The sequence below is a fragment of the Clavelina lepadiformis genome, chromosome 4 (assembly GCF_947623445.1).
Source record: "Clavelina lepadiformis chromosome 4, kaClaLepa1.1, whole genome shotgun sequence".
In the NCBI taxonomy this organism is placed as follows: domain Eukaryota; kingdom Metazoa; phylum Chordata; class Ascidiacea; order Aplousobranchia; family Clavelinidae; genus Clavelina; species Clavelina lepadiformis.
In genome coordinates, this window is record NC_135243.1 from 9,360,749 (window position 1) to 9,376,521 (window position 15,773).

Sequence of the window (15,773 nt, forward strand, 5' to 3'; positions counted from 1 at the left end):
GCCACGAAAATATGGTAACCCTACAATAGTTGCCAATTTATAGTTTTTATTTTTGAAACGCAGTACGACGTACTATGGCCTATGGGCCTCCTTGACGATAGTTGTTTCAATTATTAAGTATTATTACGAAATAAAACCTGTATTGGTTATATAAATTTTTTACTTTCCTAAATAACCATAATAAATAAATCAAATGGACCGAGTACGGTAACGCACATATTTAATACAATTTATACAGACATGGTACTGTTATTACGAATGACGTATCCCGTCAGTGATGATAAATATGACTCTGAAACCAACATGGTAACAGCCTAAAGTTTTAATGTATAAATCAGGCAAAGTTCAATTTATTTTTCGGCATTAATCAAGAATATTCTCTTCAACTTTATTTTGTCTGCTGTTTGTGATATTGTTGTTGTAAACAAAGACTTTACGGCGCAAAGGCTAAATGTGCATTGTTTCCCAGTGCGGTTTGCTGTACATTAGCCTACATTTGGATTAAACCAATTTTTAGCAATATCAAATGCGGCTTACAATCAAGTAAATACGGTACCATATTCGTAAAACGCAGAGTTGATTTGACGTAAATTTTGGCCTTCTTTAGTGCAAAAATTATATGACGGAGATCACCCACAAGTGACGTTAAAATAATAAGCTTGCTTACTAATGAAAAATTCATAGGCCATAAGTCAGAAGTGGCAATTTCATCATTACTTCGTGTGTCAGCCGTCGGGCACATAAAATGATCACTGCGCAATGCTTATGCAAATAATAGAGTACGATCATACAAGTAAAATCATTATTACAACTAAAATTGGCCAATGCATTCCACCAAAAAATGCAACATCTAAGGACACAACTTCTGATGGCACATTGCGTCGTTCAAACAGGCGACTAAGAATTCGGTAAACCGGTTCGGACTGTCTGCACAAGATTATCAGGTGTAGGTTTGCTTGCCATTAACACCTTAAATCCATCTTTCTGGATGACTGACCCAGTTGTTGGACCAATAGCAACCATCTGCACAACAAAAGTCAATGTTAAATATATTACTATGTTTTGAAGTATAATTCATCCTCAGACAAAGAAAATGACTTGTATGATTCACCCTCCTTGTTACCCTTAGGTCACCTTTGTTTTTTACCAAAACAGCCAAGCAGTTGCAATTGCCATTTGGTAAAAATAAATTCTTGCTCAAAGGCACAAGAATAACAACCCTGCCTACCTGTACTTTTTCAATGGCTTTATCCAGCAATTGCTTCCACACAACGCCAGCGAATTTGTACCCTGAAGGACTGAAATAGACAATATGGGATGGTACAGAGTGTTCACGAAGATATGTGTTAATATTTGATGAAAGTGCAGGGTCTTCTGTTACTTCATAGGCCTCAATGATCTTCAAGGGGACATCTGCTGGCACATCAGTGATTGTTTTTGCCAGTACAGGACAAACACAACAAGTAAATCTTATCAATATGATGTTTGTTATTTATACCATTATACCGTTTTGTGTTAAGGCATTAGGAAGTTCATCCCTTCTCTGTTTTCCACAAACAAACAGCAACGGAACACCACGTGGAAAAATGACTGAAAGTTCCAAAATATTACAATTGCAGAAAACATTCATACAAATCTCATAACCCTTAGGAGAGAATTCTTATCGCTACTTGCAACCAAACTATTAATCTCTATATTTGACACAAACGCACTTCAAAACAAACCCATAGAAAAGCTAATAAACCCTAAAACTAGGTTACATGAAACCTCAATTGTTGATTTGGTAGCGGAGTGGTTAAAACACTGAACTTTAAACAACAAAACACTGAAGCGATTAAAGCCTTGTTCAAAATCCAGTGTCGCTATCATTATTTGTAATGCCCTTGGACAAGATATGATTGATGCTTGCTCCAGTTCAGTGGTCCTAGTTAACTGTTCAAAATTCGGGAAATATGATACAATACAAAAAAATGAAAAAAGTAATAAGGAACCTTGCCCGAGTTAAGTTATGCAAACACTTCCTCACTCAAAAAATAATGATTGTGATACCATAACTTTTACCATAGCAATGACAACATTGTTTATTATTGCAAATTTGTTACATATAGTTGTACTTATCCTTCATATCGTCATGCTGATTTTTTGCCGATACCGCTTAAGGTGCTTTGAATTGAGTCATATGGAAATTCATATGAGAACTAACTTCAAAAACATCCACTGTTACTGTATGTTCAATGTTACAGTGCATGGGTTGGTGCACTAGAAGATTGTGGTAATGAAAAATAGCAGTAATGGAATGGCAGTAAACGATGTTTTCATATCTGTTATAACAACAGCTCAACATGGATTCCAATCTTAATCCCTTCCTCAGAACAATCTAACTTTTACAGTCTCATAAACATTGTAACTAATCTTTGATAAATTCTTCAATTTCGTTCAATTTAGTGCGGTACTAATGCCAAAACTAAGCCACACTCGCAAAGTTATAACAGAAATAAAAATTCAAGCCATTGTCAATCATTGTCAATACAGGCATTTTCAGGGTCCCTAAGCGTTCAATCGTCCTCTGAATAGTAGGCTGCTACAACCTACATAATTATATGTTACTTAAATATGAAACAAGTCCAAATAGTTCAGTGAATGATGTACCTTTGCTTAAAATTATCATTTGTGCCAGATTGTCTGCATTTCCACTTTGATGTCCAACACAGGGAAAGCCAAGCTTTGAAGCTGCATGAAAAATATGCGTAAATGATGACATGAAGATGACTGTATGTTAAGTTTGATACATGGACTATCATATTTTACAATTTGTATATACATGACCTAAACAGTTCCACATTTGACGTCTTGGGATTTGCAATATTTTAAAAGACTATGCTTTATGCCAGGGACTCTTTAAACAAGCGGCCCACAATGTATTTTTCAAAAAAAAAAACAAGTAGCATTTAAACACGACATATTTGTTATAGATTTAAAAAGTCTACTATCCAAATTTGCATTAAGCATTTGTAAAGCATTGCATTTTTATTGTAATATCTTTTTAATTTTGTTAACTAAACTCCTTTGCACAATCCTAAAACGCCACTGTGGCTACCAGAAGTTGCAATTTTTGACAACCGAATAACTTTTAAAACATAAATCAATATTTTGCGTATATAACCCGGTATTATTAAAGGAGGCTACTTCATTTAAGAGCTGTCAAAAATACTTACATGCTTCTGTTAACTTAAAGTTAAAATTGTAGTTTTAAGCAGTGATTTTTATAACTTGCATAATTTTTTTATATCTAGTTCTATAGTTGTGCTGTATTTTAGGCAAATGCAGATAAGAAGATTTAACCCACTCTAACATACATACGATATAATTCTCCTAGTCCTACCTGCAGCCTTTGTTGCATCTCCCACCACAAAGCACGGCCTCTCCCTCCATCCAGCAGGTAATCCAGCAGCACAGCAATCGGCTACTGCCTCAACTGCTCGTTTGCTTGTAAAAATAATCCCACTGAAGGAATTAGAGCTGAATACCTGTTAAATGTATACATATCATGTCATGTCAAATCAAAGAACAATGTCAAAAGTTGGCCTACGTGCTTTATCCTAAGATATTGACATAGGGAATGTGAATAGTAGTGGAGTAACAAATACATACTTGACATTCCAGCTCTTCTGAATTGATGAAGCGGTCGGCAAGGACAGGGATTGAGGTGACATTATTTGCCGATGTTTTCAGAGCATTATAGTAAGGGTCTGCTTTAGAGTCCACTGTGCTACGCATTAATACAATATTCATGATGACAAAAAAGCAATAAACAATGTTAATTCAACCCAGGTTTAAAAATGTTTGGAGCTCTCTGATCAGTATCCTTCGTTAGACCAAGTTATACTGTAATCCGGATAAGCTTTCTCAAGCTTCTTAACAGTGATTCTATGATCAGCTCTTCCGAATCCCATAGAATAACCATAAACATCCAAGCGCTTCTTGGCAGGGTCGTGTTTTATTCTTCCTCCTCCAATTGCCTCTGCTTGGAATCCTAGAGAACGAATCTGCGGAGCGCAAGAGTCCAAAATGTCAGCGTGATACTCAGCGCTCTCCAGTCCTCGAACTACAATTTTTTCCTTGCCTCCAGCACTTACTTTTATTTGGATATATTTAAAAGTGCCAAAATCAATAACGACCTCAGGAATTGCCCCGAGTTTTTGTTCTAAACTCATGCTAAACATATGAAGTTAAATTAATAACCTTATCTTCATTACATTTTCAAATGTATTTTTATAAAGTATACACACACTTATCATACCAAATACCACAGCTTATTATTCGCAAACACAGCAAACATACCACAGCAAACATTTTTATGCACACTTTGGTTTCAGCTTCACTGAATATCAATGAATCAACCATACCATAAAACGAACACCTATCAGCTTGATGTGATCTAAGAATTATGTCATATTTTGTTTACGGGGGGGAGAGAAATTCCTTCCATCGCTTATACTAAACGATGGAATTATGGAAATTATGAAGTCTTTACTAATACTAATAGTTTTTCTTTAAAATCACAAGCATTTGGGGCATTGTTATGCAACTTTATAAGTGAAAATTTTGAACACTAAGGTGAATAAAACAGAAATTTCTTTGAGTTTAAAAAAAATGGTAACACTAAAAAACAAAAATGGCATAGCTCAGAAAGTATCTGGACATACCCGATATACATAGGGCCGATGATAGAAAATGTGAGGCCCAATTAGGTAACTCCCCATAGTGGAAAGTGTGGCAGATGCACACAGGAGATTCATGAATGTGCATGCTAAATTTTTTAACTCCACGCATCAAACCTTTTTGATAAATTATCATCAAAATTATTACTAAAATTACTACTGGGGGAACAAGTTTAAAAATCACATTGATAGTTTATCATTTAACATAGGTTTATTATTCGATCCAAAACATTATTTTCGATTTAGAGGCAAGATAGGCCTATATGGCCTAGTTTTAGAGATTCATAGTAAAAATAACTATAATATAAGCATGGGTAAAACTAGACGATAAAATAATGGGTTAGTATGGACATGCACAACCCCTGAAAGCTGAGCCCCAGAAAATGTATCAGGCACTGGTAACACCAGTGATGCCACTGGGTAACCAGGCACAGGCATAAAAGTGTTTCCACTGACAATGTTAGGGCATCGATTCCGCTTTTGACTGTGTTGCATACGGTTTGATGTCAAAGCAACCCGGCCTTCCAGAAGACTATTGGATAAGCTTGCCCCAGTAGGAGACCTTTTTGAGACACTTGTTGAAAATTGTTTGAGGAGCTATTCACCATCAGAGTTATTAACAATCGATGAGATGATTGTGGAGTACAGGGGCAGATGTCCTTTTAGACAATATATTTCAAACAAACCAGTGAAGTATGGAATAAAGATACAAGCAATGGCGGATGCTAAAACTTATCATATTTGCAAAATCTAAGTTTATGCAGGAAACAAGCCTGATGTAGTCACAAGACTAATCTCAGAAATTTCAAGATCAGGCAGAAATGTTACATTTCATAATTGGTATACCACTTATCCACTAGTCGTAAGTCTACTTCAGGACCATTAATTGTCTGCTGTGGGAGCACTGGAGGATTTTTATCAGTAAAGAACAGGGTTGCATGTGACAGTATGTTTGGATTTGGAGATAACGTGACACTAGTCTCCTGCGTGCCTCAAAGTAAGAAAAATGTTGTACCCTTCAGCATCATGATAACAAAATTGATCCTGGTGACATGGAAGAAGCCTGAAATTACCACTTTTTACAAGGAGTTGATTTGGTTGACCAAATGTCAGGAGAGTACGACACTGCAAGAGATAGCTGGCGTTGGCCCTTGACTGTTTTCTACTCCCTGTATACTTTTACTGTCATAACCCTGTAAACAAGCTGAAGCGCCGTATGTTTGTCAAGAGCATATGTATGAAGCTCATAGAAGATGCTCTAAAGAGTAAATTACAGAACATTCATCTACAGAGGGATCTCAGAAGTGGAATCAGAAGAATGTTGCCAGAGACAGTAGAATCCATAACACCTTCACAGACACCAACATCAGAAGGTGCAAAGTGATGTGTCAGGTCACGCATCAGTAAAGTAAAACCAGTTTGTACCAATTGTGGCAAACATGTGTGCAGTAACCACAGCAAGTTGTTTGCGTGTGCTTTGCATTGCCTGCCAAGATTCTGTATCAAATGTTGATGATGAATCAGAGTATTGACCCACTAACGATATGATTGGAACAGGACTTTTTGGCTTTGAGTTACCTTTCATGGTGTCTTACTGTATACCGTTATTCTTTAAGTAAGTGTTGGAGACTAATATTCTTTTTGTTCGTATTTGACACTAATTTTTGTAATGGGGTGTTGAAACACACCAAAGTACTAACATAAGGTTAAGAAAGCTGTATCATTGATGACGATATGGCAGCGAAAATCGAGTTTTTTGGACTGGCTGAAGATACAATTCTCAAAATTGACTTTGGATGGAAAGATATTGAAAACTTTTGGGTTGGCCTACAAAGTGAATATACAATCCTTTCCAGGAAGGCATTAAGTTGTTTCATTAGACTTCCTTCAACTAATTGCTGTGAAGTGCCTTTTTCTGAAATGACATCTATAAAAATAAAATATCGAAACAAGCTTAGGATTGACAATGACATAAGATGCTGCCTATCTTTCAGTTTGCCTAGATTTGACCGCTTGATAGCAAAAAACACTATCAGCCTTCCCTTTAATTGTATCTTTAATGGGCATTTCACTGTAAATTGTGACGTCCTTTTTGTGTTGTTTTATTAATGATTACCGGTAATTGATTCAAGCTGTAATTTGTTATTTTTTGAAAAGATTTAACCTATATTGTAATTTACTAAATTCTCTGTTCCTACTGACATATGGCAGAATTATTAGATGCTCAAAAAACTTCATGAAAATGAAAGAAGAACAGAAAACCCAAAAAGCGCCTAAGGCAAAATTTGCAGAGGGCCATAAGTTACTACCGACTGCATTCGTCACATGTCCATTGTGTTATAGTATTCATTCGATACCGCCATAGTGACTGCCCTGGTTTGCATTCTTTCATCACTATTTTCTGATCATTACCGATTAAGTCGGCAGTTAGCACTTCAGTTTCCTTTTGTTCTGCGCATTGTACATAGAAGCTTGGCTGCGTGCTGTTTAGGTAAGACAAATTTTGTTTACCACCGTCATTCTGGCAGAATCCTAGCAGAATCATAGCTTCCAAAATGACAGCAGGGTTTCCGTTTATTTTTTTATAAACTATGTACAGTAGACTAAATAATTATTCTTAAGCGCTAATGGTAAACTGTCTAATGGTTTTAATGTGGTATGCCTAGTCGTGACTTGTCTGTTTTTAACATCGCATGTAAGTATTTTTGGTTACGGTATTTTGATGTCAGCAGTCAAACGTTATTATTAATATTAATGAGAAAATTCTTTGATTTAGCATTATGAATTGCATGGCCTAGGTAAAAGGTAAAATTGCTGAATGCTGATGGGAGGCGGGGTAGTAACCGAAAGAGCAGGTGCTGTAACCTGCTATTGGTTTCTGCTCAATGATTGACAGGCTGCTGTTCGTGACGTAACACCAAGGCTGCTCACCGTGACGTAACCAACAGCAGCCCTCCCATTGCTGGAGTACTGTAGTAGTACTCTGCTACTCTTATTAGAAAAAGAGTGCACAAAAGAATTTATTATATTCATTTAAGTACCCAAAGTGTTATTTACATTAACAAAGTAGCCTACTGATATTGTAGCACATATTGATTTGCTGATAGTATCTTTATTTTGTAGTATTGTTTATTTTTGCCCCTTGACCGTAGGACATGTGCAGGTACGGACGGTAGGCCAACTTTGAAAGTAGGCTATGACAGTTGTTGACAACAAATCGTGCGTTCACTGAAGCTTTAATTCTTTGTTTGTTTATTATAACTTGCACCAGCTTTTGTTCTTTATTTATTGTAAATCGGGGTTCCCTTTCATGAACCTCTTGGGTGCGTATCTTTTCTTGGAATGATTTGGAATAAAGTTCTTAAAGGTTTAGCATCAACTATGGAACATTTTATTTTTGCTGCGAAAACCGGCAATTTAAGCGCTCACCCCTCAGTGGCTGATAAACGCAGCAAAATTAAATGGAAGCAATTCATTGGGCAAGAGTTTAAAGGTACTGGATTGTTTAGTGCTTTTGTCGCACTGTGTTGTATTGAAATGTACCAAGTTTGTTTGCGGTATTCCATTGGAACAACTATTTGTCAACTATGCAATTTCATTTTAATGGATTTTTCTGTTCAGTACGAGCACTTTACAAGCACAAACGGTATTTATACAGTTTTTTCTCCGATGCATGTAAAATATTTCAACTTTATTTCCTGTTTGCCTCGTATATAAACTGCTTATCTTAGGTTTCTGTGGATGATGTTTATTAAAAGCGATTTCGAAAAAGAAAAAGAATACAATCAATGAAATGTGCATATGAATCAACTTTTCTGTTAGTGATGCTGACATGTAAATGTGTTCTTTAAACAGCAACCTTTCAGACAAATCTCAGGGCACCACCTTCTACATTCTTCACAGGACACCTTAGAAAACAACACACAGGATTACTTTTTTGCAATCACATCTCTCAATGTATTTATCCTCAAAAACCTGGAAATGCAAGAACTGTAACCTTTGCAGTAATTAATGTTCATAGCAAAATTGATCGCTCTTATAATTTACATGATATGATTAAGTAATTAATTGAATTTCACACTTTCATTAGCTTAGTGGATTCTTATCACTGTCACATTACACAACTTGTTCAAAAACAAATGCGCCAATGGCACATTTCTGTCATACTTCATAGGAATTCTACCCAATTTATTGTCTCCATGAAATGATTTTGGTGGTTTTGCATCATGACACATGAGACAGTAATTTTCCAAACAACTTTCATCTAATAATGTAATTGAAACATGTCACATTAAGCAACAACCATGCTTTCCATATTATTGTTGTAATTCAGCACAGGTGTATCTAATTATCTACATTACAAGAATGTTCCATTATTGCGTTAGCATTTTGTCAAAATGGTCGACACTATGTACAATGATTTCTAATTCTATGTAAAATAGGAGAAAAGCACTGCAATAGCACCATTAAACCCTAGCTGTTTGAACTTGAAATAATGCTTACCTGTCATATTGAGCAATAAGTTGCCAAAATTCTCTCTGTACAAAGTACACGATGTTGAATCCGCTTTGAAATCTGCGTCTTCAAACAAATTTTGGCACAAATAACGTTCTGCTTCCTACAACAACTTAATGGTTTAAAAATATTCTGGATCCAAAGTGGATTATAGAAAACTAAAACAGTGTTTTGAAACTTTACCATTAATGCAAGAGGGCCACAATTCATAAAGTCCTTTTGTTCGTTGCGCTTTCTGCAGCAGTATCCCCACTCAGATGTTGTTTTTCGATAGTGTCGAAAAAATGATCTATTGTTTTACAAATAGAATTACTTTTTGGATAAATTTATATTGATGAAACAGGTGCTAACATGACAACTACAGTGATACCCAAAGTGTTTTTTTATTCGAAGAATATATTCCATTGGTTCTTTTCCAAACAAGTCATAAACGTAAATAGTTTTAGTGTCATTGCTTTTAACCTGAAAAGTAAAATTGTAATTGGTTAGCAGTCAGCCAGTAAGTTTCCTCATTTCAATATTTATCAAATTTTACTGACCATCAACAACCAGTGGTTTTCATGGACATTTACCACAGTGATAAATGACTGATCAATCATAGCATTGGCCTACAAAATTTTGGTCATGATAGTTAAACTGTTAATGTGCAGTTTACAACAACTATTAACTACCCTTATGATACCTGTCATTGAGGGTATGACCCTTCCATGTTGGTCATAATATATGTCAGAAAAAGATGTCTTAATTTTTTTTAATGCAATTTGCATTAATTTCTTCATTGTCCAAATGAATGGATAATTGGCTAATAAACATGAAATTAACCATATCCATGCCACAGAATGAATACCTTAAAAGAAATGATCACAGCTATTGCACCCCACCATTACAAACGTAATTATGGACATGACTAATTTTTGCCATGTTACTCCAAAAGTATTTTTTTACTTTATGTCACAATATTTATGTATCGAAAACAAATGTCAATAGCATTTACACTGTGTATTTAACAGCTATATATTAAAGATACATGGTAGTGATTAATAACTTTAATACAGTATAATTTGGTTATTGAGACAAGTCTGGGGATCACCAAAAATTGCAGTCCTAGGCGAATTGCATACGAGTATTAACACAAGGATGTCAGACATGCACAATACACACAACTAAAATGCAATCATAACTAAAGTTGCATTACGTCATGTTCATGTACATTGGGTATGCAGTATGTTCACATATTCACATTATGCACAGAATGAGCCATTTCCATATAGAAGTGGACTCTGTAATAGTTTGTAAGTATAAACCTAATAGAACCCTGTACAGTGTACATACTGCATATTCTGTAAGGAACATTTATAGTTGTGTAGCGATAACAAATAAAATGGTTATCAACAGCAGACATACTTTTCAAAAGTTTTGTACTTCTTGCATCATCTGATACCTTATCATCCCCTGAAAACAATCGTTTTCCAGCCGTTGAGCATAATTCTGAAAAACGTTCAACATATATAAAATACACAAACAAATAGTTACAAAGCTATAAAATATACTACTTATAATTAAGTTAACACATTACTAGTGCTAGTAAAAAGTGTAATTATGTATGTTGTAATAAATAGAGTTAGCCTGAAAGAAGTCAAAAACATTTAAATTTTTTCCAACCACTTTTGCATCCGATTCGTGCTTTTAAATAGTGAAAACAGAATTAGTATTTACGAATAACAGTGAAACAGAAAGATGCAAATGACACAGTAAAACCTACCTAGATGACGTTTAAAATTGAAACGTCATGTTATGACAGCTGGACACATGCAGCAGTGAAAATGGCTTCGTTTCTCTGTGTTCGTGCAGTTCATGTAACAAGGAAGACAACTAACTAAAAAACTGTTAACAGCAATGGAAAAACATGTACATTGAAAATTCTTATATTATACACAACAATTACAGTCTGCAACTTAACACATTGGATTGAACAATGACTATGATGTTCAAAAAATGGAAGTGCTTTCATTAGTATGAAAAATAGCTACTAAAATGGTTGAGGCTTGGGAGCTTATTAACTCAATTCTTCGATAACTTGTAGTTTTTTTTTGCTCCTCACGATGTTACACTTAGTTACACAAAATTACTGTTTAATCAGAAAACTTCTCAGCCAATACATACCGGTATGTTTGACAAGTTAGCATAATTTTTTCCAAGGATATGAAATTAGTAGTATTTTGATTTTTCATCGCAATGTGTGAATGCTAACTTACTTGGGAACAGTGACAGAGCCAGGTTGTTAAAGTAGGGAAAGCAAATTGTAAACGTCAAAAAGCTACCAATTCCGGGGATATTTTGGGTACAAAATGCCTAAATATTTGCTTCCTGAAATATACAAACACACATCGTACATCATTAAATCTCAATCACACCACAAATAACATAATTAAGCAATCACAAAGTTTGGAATATTTCGGCATTATGGTGAAGTTATATACATAAAGAATTATATACCTGCTTTTACGGAAACATTCATGTCTACTGCCCGATGAAAATGAGTGGAAAGAAAGTGTTTCTGCAAGATTTGCTTTATCAGAAAGGTCGGAGGACAAAGTGGACAGGATTGAAATTGCGATATAAACTGTAACACATTGTCCTTGGAGGTTTCAATACAGCTTTCCGACAAATTAAATTTCACCATTTCTCTTAAATATTAAAGCATTTCACAAAGCAGAAAACCTATGTAACAAAAATTTTAATGTACAGCAATTGAAAGCAAAAATATTCGGTAACAGGCGTACAAGATTATGTCACTATGACAATACCGATGTTAGCAAAGACGACAATCACCTAGCCATGCTTGACAATTTACGCAAACTAATAAGGTCAATTTATTTGAAATGACTTGGCAAAGCTGAAATGTAGGTGCGGCCTACATCTTACCTGAAATTTGAAATGCGATCCTACATTTCAATTTGACACCCTTGATCTAAACAAACATATCACATACAGTCATACAGACATACCGGTATAGTTATGGTTGTTTGCACGACTGCTTCAATTGACTTGAGTTGTCAATGTACAACATCACAACTAAATGTGTCTCTGCATCACAGCTACATACCGGATTTTCCGAATCTTGCAGCCTCAGCAACAGCATAGCTGTATAGGCAGCTTCTAACAACATCCTCATTTCAGCCTAGGCCTAGCCTATATACATTTTTCGCTCCCAACAGTCAAGGGCGAAAAACAAACAATATAAAAAATAAAGGCTACCGACGTCACGAACAGCAGGGTGGTATACCGATAGGCAACCACGTGACGTCACGGATAGCAGGGTGCTGGCAACCATGTGACGTCACGGATAGCAGGTTGCTCATGAAAACCAGCAGGTTGCCATTGGTGACGTCACAAAGACATTTCAGCATGTGCTCAGTTAGCACTCCTATTGGCTGATGGGCTAAAATGTCAGGTTCTTCTGACATTTTAGGCTTATTAGGTTGATGCAATGCAGAAGTCTGGAAGTGAAGCTTCTTTGTAGTCCATAGCCCATTAGCTATAGCTTAATAACAGGTTGCATGTAGTTGAAAAAACAAAATCGCAATAGGTTGCACTTGCACTGTCTCAATAATCAAGTCAGCAACTGTATGGATAACAGTCTACAAACCTAATTAAAAGCATAGATGTAGTAATTTGACTGATTTCCAAAATAAATGTGCATGTAATTGTATTATATGTACTCAGTAAATGCATTTACCTGCCCAAGATGTTGAAATAGCCTACTTATCAAGTGTTTTTGGCTCTGAATTCTTAACATGTTATATAGGCCTATTTAGTGTAAATAGTAAGCATTTGTCAAATTGCATATATGTTTTAGGGTTGACAAAATACTGAGTTTATGACAGAGAAATGGGAAGTTTTGTTTAAGTACTTCTTGGTGTAAACATCCTTTTCTCTAGATAAGTTAAAATTGTTTGAAAGTTAATCAATACGGTAAGTATTGCAATTACTGTTTTAAAAGTCAACTCAGCCCTTTAAAACATACAAAAAGAGGATTTATCATTTTAATGTGGTTAAGCTCCAATATGTCGGTATTGAAGGCATGTTCTATTGTTGTTCAAGTCTCATATGTTTTGTGATTTCATTTGTGCTTTTACCATATTTAAGTTTTCTCACATTAATTATTATCACTGAAATTGAACATACCAATATATCTATTTGTGTAAATCATAATTTGCTGTTGATGGATTTTCCAACCATGCCCCTGAGGCAGCCCTTTCATGGTCGTTTGGTTTTTTCATCAGGACATTCCCCAATAGGCATATTATACCTCGATAATAGGTAATGCTCGTTGAACGAAACCAATGGTTACACTAAGAAGTAGTATTTATAGTGAAGCATAAATACTAAACAGGCACAACAATTATGATACTGTGCACTTTAAATACAAACAGACAAAGTGAACATAAAAGAATGTGGAGCCAACCAGATACATCATCATTAGAATAATATCTAAGAATGCACAAACATGGGACTGGCAGAGGCTACACATGCCATGGAAAAATCTAGTGAACTGACGCTGTGCTACATCGCTGTGCTACATGAAGAATATAAATTTCTTTATATACAAAGACGTCCCAGTGCTCGTATGCACTTATACTATCGTACATTTTGTGAACTGTATGTGATTGTGAACAGCTCTTAATTTCATCAACAGACGTTTTGATTGGGAAATTCAACTTCTTGGAAGCACTATTGTAGTCCAAGTGATAGAGGTGCAGAGTGAGGTAAATTATGGCTTCTATTTCTAACACTCATACAAGGTAAACGTTACAGCTACACTGATACTTTTCAAAATACTTTATTTAAAGGTTGCCCACAGTGATATGGGAAATAAAAGAGTTGTCTACCCATCGCTTCCTCACTTGTTGTACACACAGTCTGCTGCGAACAAACTCCAGGAGATTTGATGCAAGGTTGCTACTGAGATATTTCTCCGTGTACTTAACTTCGTAAAGTCGTACTCGTAAATCTTTAATTTTGTCATTGAACACTGTAAAAAGAGATAGTGGCGATAAGCAAACATCTTTGACTTTGCATTTTCTACAGAAAACTGTATAAGGTCAATAAGTGATTGAGCAATATTGTCCAGAACGGCCGTCGACAAATCCTTCCAGTGTTTATCAGCCTCACCTTCCAAGTTGTACTGTGGCTGAAATTCCTCCAGCTCATTTGTTGTGATTATCTCCATGTCAAGGATACATTTCGGTAGTTTTCGCCATTTAATGATTTATGTATTATGCTGAGACTTGTTTTCTTTCGTGAAAGCAGTTTTCTTATTGACGTCTTTATGATGTTTTGGAATATTGGCTGATTTTTTTCGTAAAAAATATATAGTTACAGCGATCGATCTTGGAAGGAACACCATCATATTCTACTATCCCCACTTCCCCACCATCACACTGGACTACTCTTTCCTCACGCACGATGTAGGTAATATAGTGCCGTTTTTCCTCACCAAACTCAAGGTAACAAATCCCTGCCTGAAGTTTATATCTTATTTTTCCTTCTCCACAGGGTATAATTAACTCACGATTGGCAACCACAATCTTTTCTGACAGTGACTTTGAATCACGTCTTCTCAATCCGATCACAAGCAGTTGTGACGTGGAAATGAACCTTCCTTGAACATTTACGCTCATTATAGGATTCCCAGGACATGAGGAACATTCTTTGGAAGTTAAGCATGTGAAGTGTTCGGCGATATAGAGAATTAATATCGAGCCGTGTCTTACCTCATTATACGAAGGCAGCAAACAATTTCTGTTGTTTCTGTTACACTTGTTTTTGCCCCGTATCTGTTGCGTTTCTCCCTTGCGGCCGATTGCGCGTTTCCGTGGTTAATTAAGCACATGTGTCTTTTTATCGATGTGTGTCTGACAAGTAGTTGCACTGACAGTTTTGTATTGGAGCACCTGAAATGAGCTGTGTGAACAAAAACTTGACCTAACTGCTTTTAAAATAAAACATGTGCCTGTAATTCTAAGAGTGAGAACAACAAAACGTAACACTGGCGAGCACGGCACGACCTCTTAGAGGCACAGAAGAGTTTATCAAGTTTTGCTGAAGTTGAATTTTTTTCACTCTCCGCCTCGTTACCAGCGTGGCAATAGTTTTTCGTCTTTTCTCAAACAATTCGAATCCTTCTGCGACAGCGTTAAAGCATCGGATGCGGTGAAGAAACATGCATTTCTACAAAGCTTGCCGGAAGACATGAGATTCTCAATGACCGATGGTCGTAAAGAACTCTACGAGCTTAGTTATGACGAACTCATTCAAAAAGCAAAAGACACGGTTTCAGGACTATCTTCACAAAAGCATGCCATGCAACAACCCGTTCAGCGAACTCAAGGTTTTGAAGAATCTGTAAGAAACTTTCTTGAATCTGTAGCTCAATTGGGAAAAATGGCTTATACAAACGACGAACAGCATGAAATGCGCAGCAGTGTGCTGTACAACCTACTTGTTCGAGGACTGAGAGATCGTCAACAAGCC

The 15,773-nt window shown here is 35.9% G+C and overlaps 3 protein-coding genes and 1 long non-coding RNA gene across 18 annotated transcripts; 1 reads left to right on the plus strand and 3 right to left on the minus strand.

Moving 5' to 3' along the window:
* Positions 1-29: 29 nt before the first annotated feature.
* On the minus strand, positions 30-3,792 carry LOC143453523 (uroporphyrinogen-III synthase-like). Of its 2 annotated transcripts, XM_076954881.1 has the most exons (6): positions 3,652-3,792; positions 3,383-3,527; positions 2,650-2,730; positions 1,507-1,590; positions 1,229-1,413; positions 30-1,023 (listed from the first exon to the last, which is right to left on the minus strand). In XM_076954881.1, exons 1-6 carry the CDS (start codon positions 3,790-3,792, stop codon positions 898-900), a joined length of 762 nt encoding a protein of 253 aa, XP_076810996.1. In that variant the 3' UTR covers positions 30-897. The 2 variants fall into 2 exon arrangements, with proteins under 2 accessions (XP_076810996.1, XP_076810997.1); XM_076954882.1 differs by lacking the exon at positions 1,507-1,590.
* A 65-nt stretch (positions 3,793-3,857) lies between these two features.
* LOC143453524 (14 kDa phosphohistidine phosphatase-like) lies at positions 3,858-4,234 on the minus strand. The gene has a single exon (XM_076954883.1). The coding sequence runs from the start codon at positions 4,221-4,223 to the stop codon at positions 3,858-3,860; it is 366 nt and encodes a 121-aa protein (XP_076810998.1). The 5' UTR covers positions 4,224-4,234.
* A 3,121-nt stretch (positions 4,235-7,355) lies between these two features.
* LOC143453527 (uncharacterized) lies at positions 7,356-15,258 on the plus strand. 8 transcript variants are annotated; one of them, XR_013115217.1, is made up of 6 exons: positions 7,356-7,416; positions 13,936-14,005; positions 14,090-14,194; positions 14,328-14,486; positions 14,616-14,707; positions 14,796-15,258. It is a non-coding gene; the product is annotated as an uncharacterized LOC143453527 (long non-coding RNA). The 8 variants fall into 8 exon arrangements; XR_013115218.1 differs by lacking the exon at positions 7,356-7,416 and adding an exon at positions 12,676-13,827; XR_013115219.1 differs by lacking the exon at positions 7,356-7,416 and adding an exon at positions 12,676-13,559 and having other exon boundaries at positions 13,673-14,005.
* LOC143453525 (uncharacterized) lies at positions 8,449-12,496 on the minus strand. Of its 7 annotated transcripts, none has more exons than XM_076954890.1 (12): positions 12,162-12,496; positions 11,733-11,957; positions 11,492-11,603; positions 10,999-11,073; positions 10,641-10,724; positions 9,919-10,083; positions 9,776-9,844; positions 9,607-9,698; positions 9,420-9,525; positions 9,225-9,339; positions 8,905-8,985; positions 8,449-8,629 (listed from the first exon to the last, which is right to left on the minus strand). In XM_076954890.1, exons 7-12 carry the CDS (start codon positions 9,833-9,835, stop codon positions 8,619-8,621), a joined length of 465 nt encoding a protein of 154 aa, XP_076811005.1. In that variant the 5' UTR covers positions 9,836-9,844; positions 9,919-10,083; positions 10,641-10,724; positions 10,999-11,073; positions 11,492-11,603; positions 11,733-11,957; positions 12,162-12,496; the 3' UTR covers positions 8,449-8,618. The 7 variants fall into 7 exon arrangements, with proteins under 7 accessions (XP_076811005.1, XP_076811004.1, XP_076811003.1 ...); XM_076954889.1 differs by having other exon boundaries at positions 11,400-11,603; XM_076954888.1 differs by having other exon boundaries at positions 10,999-11,603; positions 11,733-11,859; positions 12,162-12,207; positions 12,343-12,495.
* Positions 15,259-15,773: the final 515 nt, after the last annotated feature.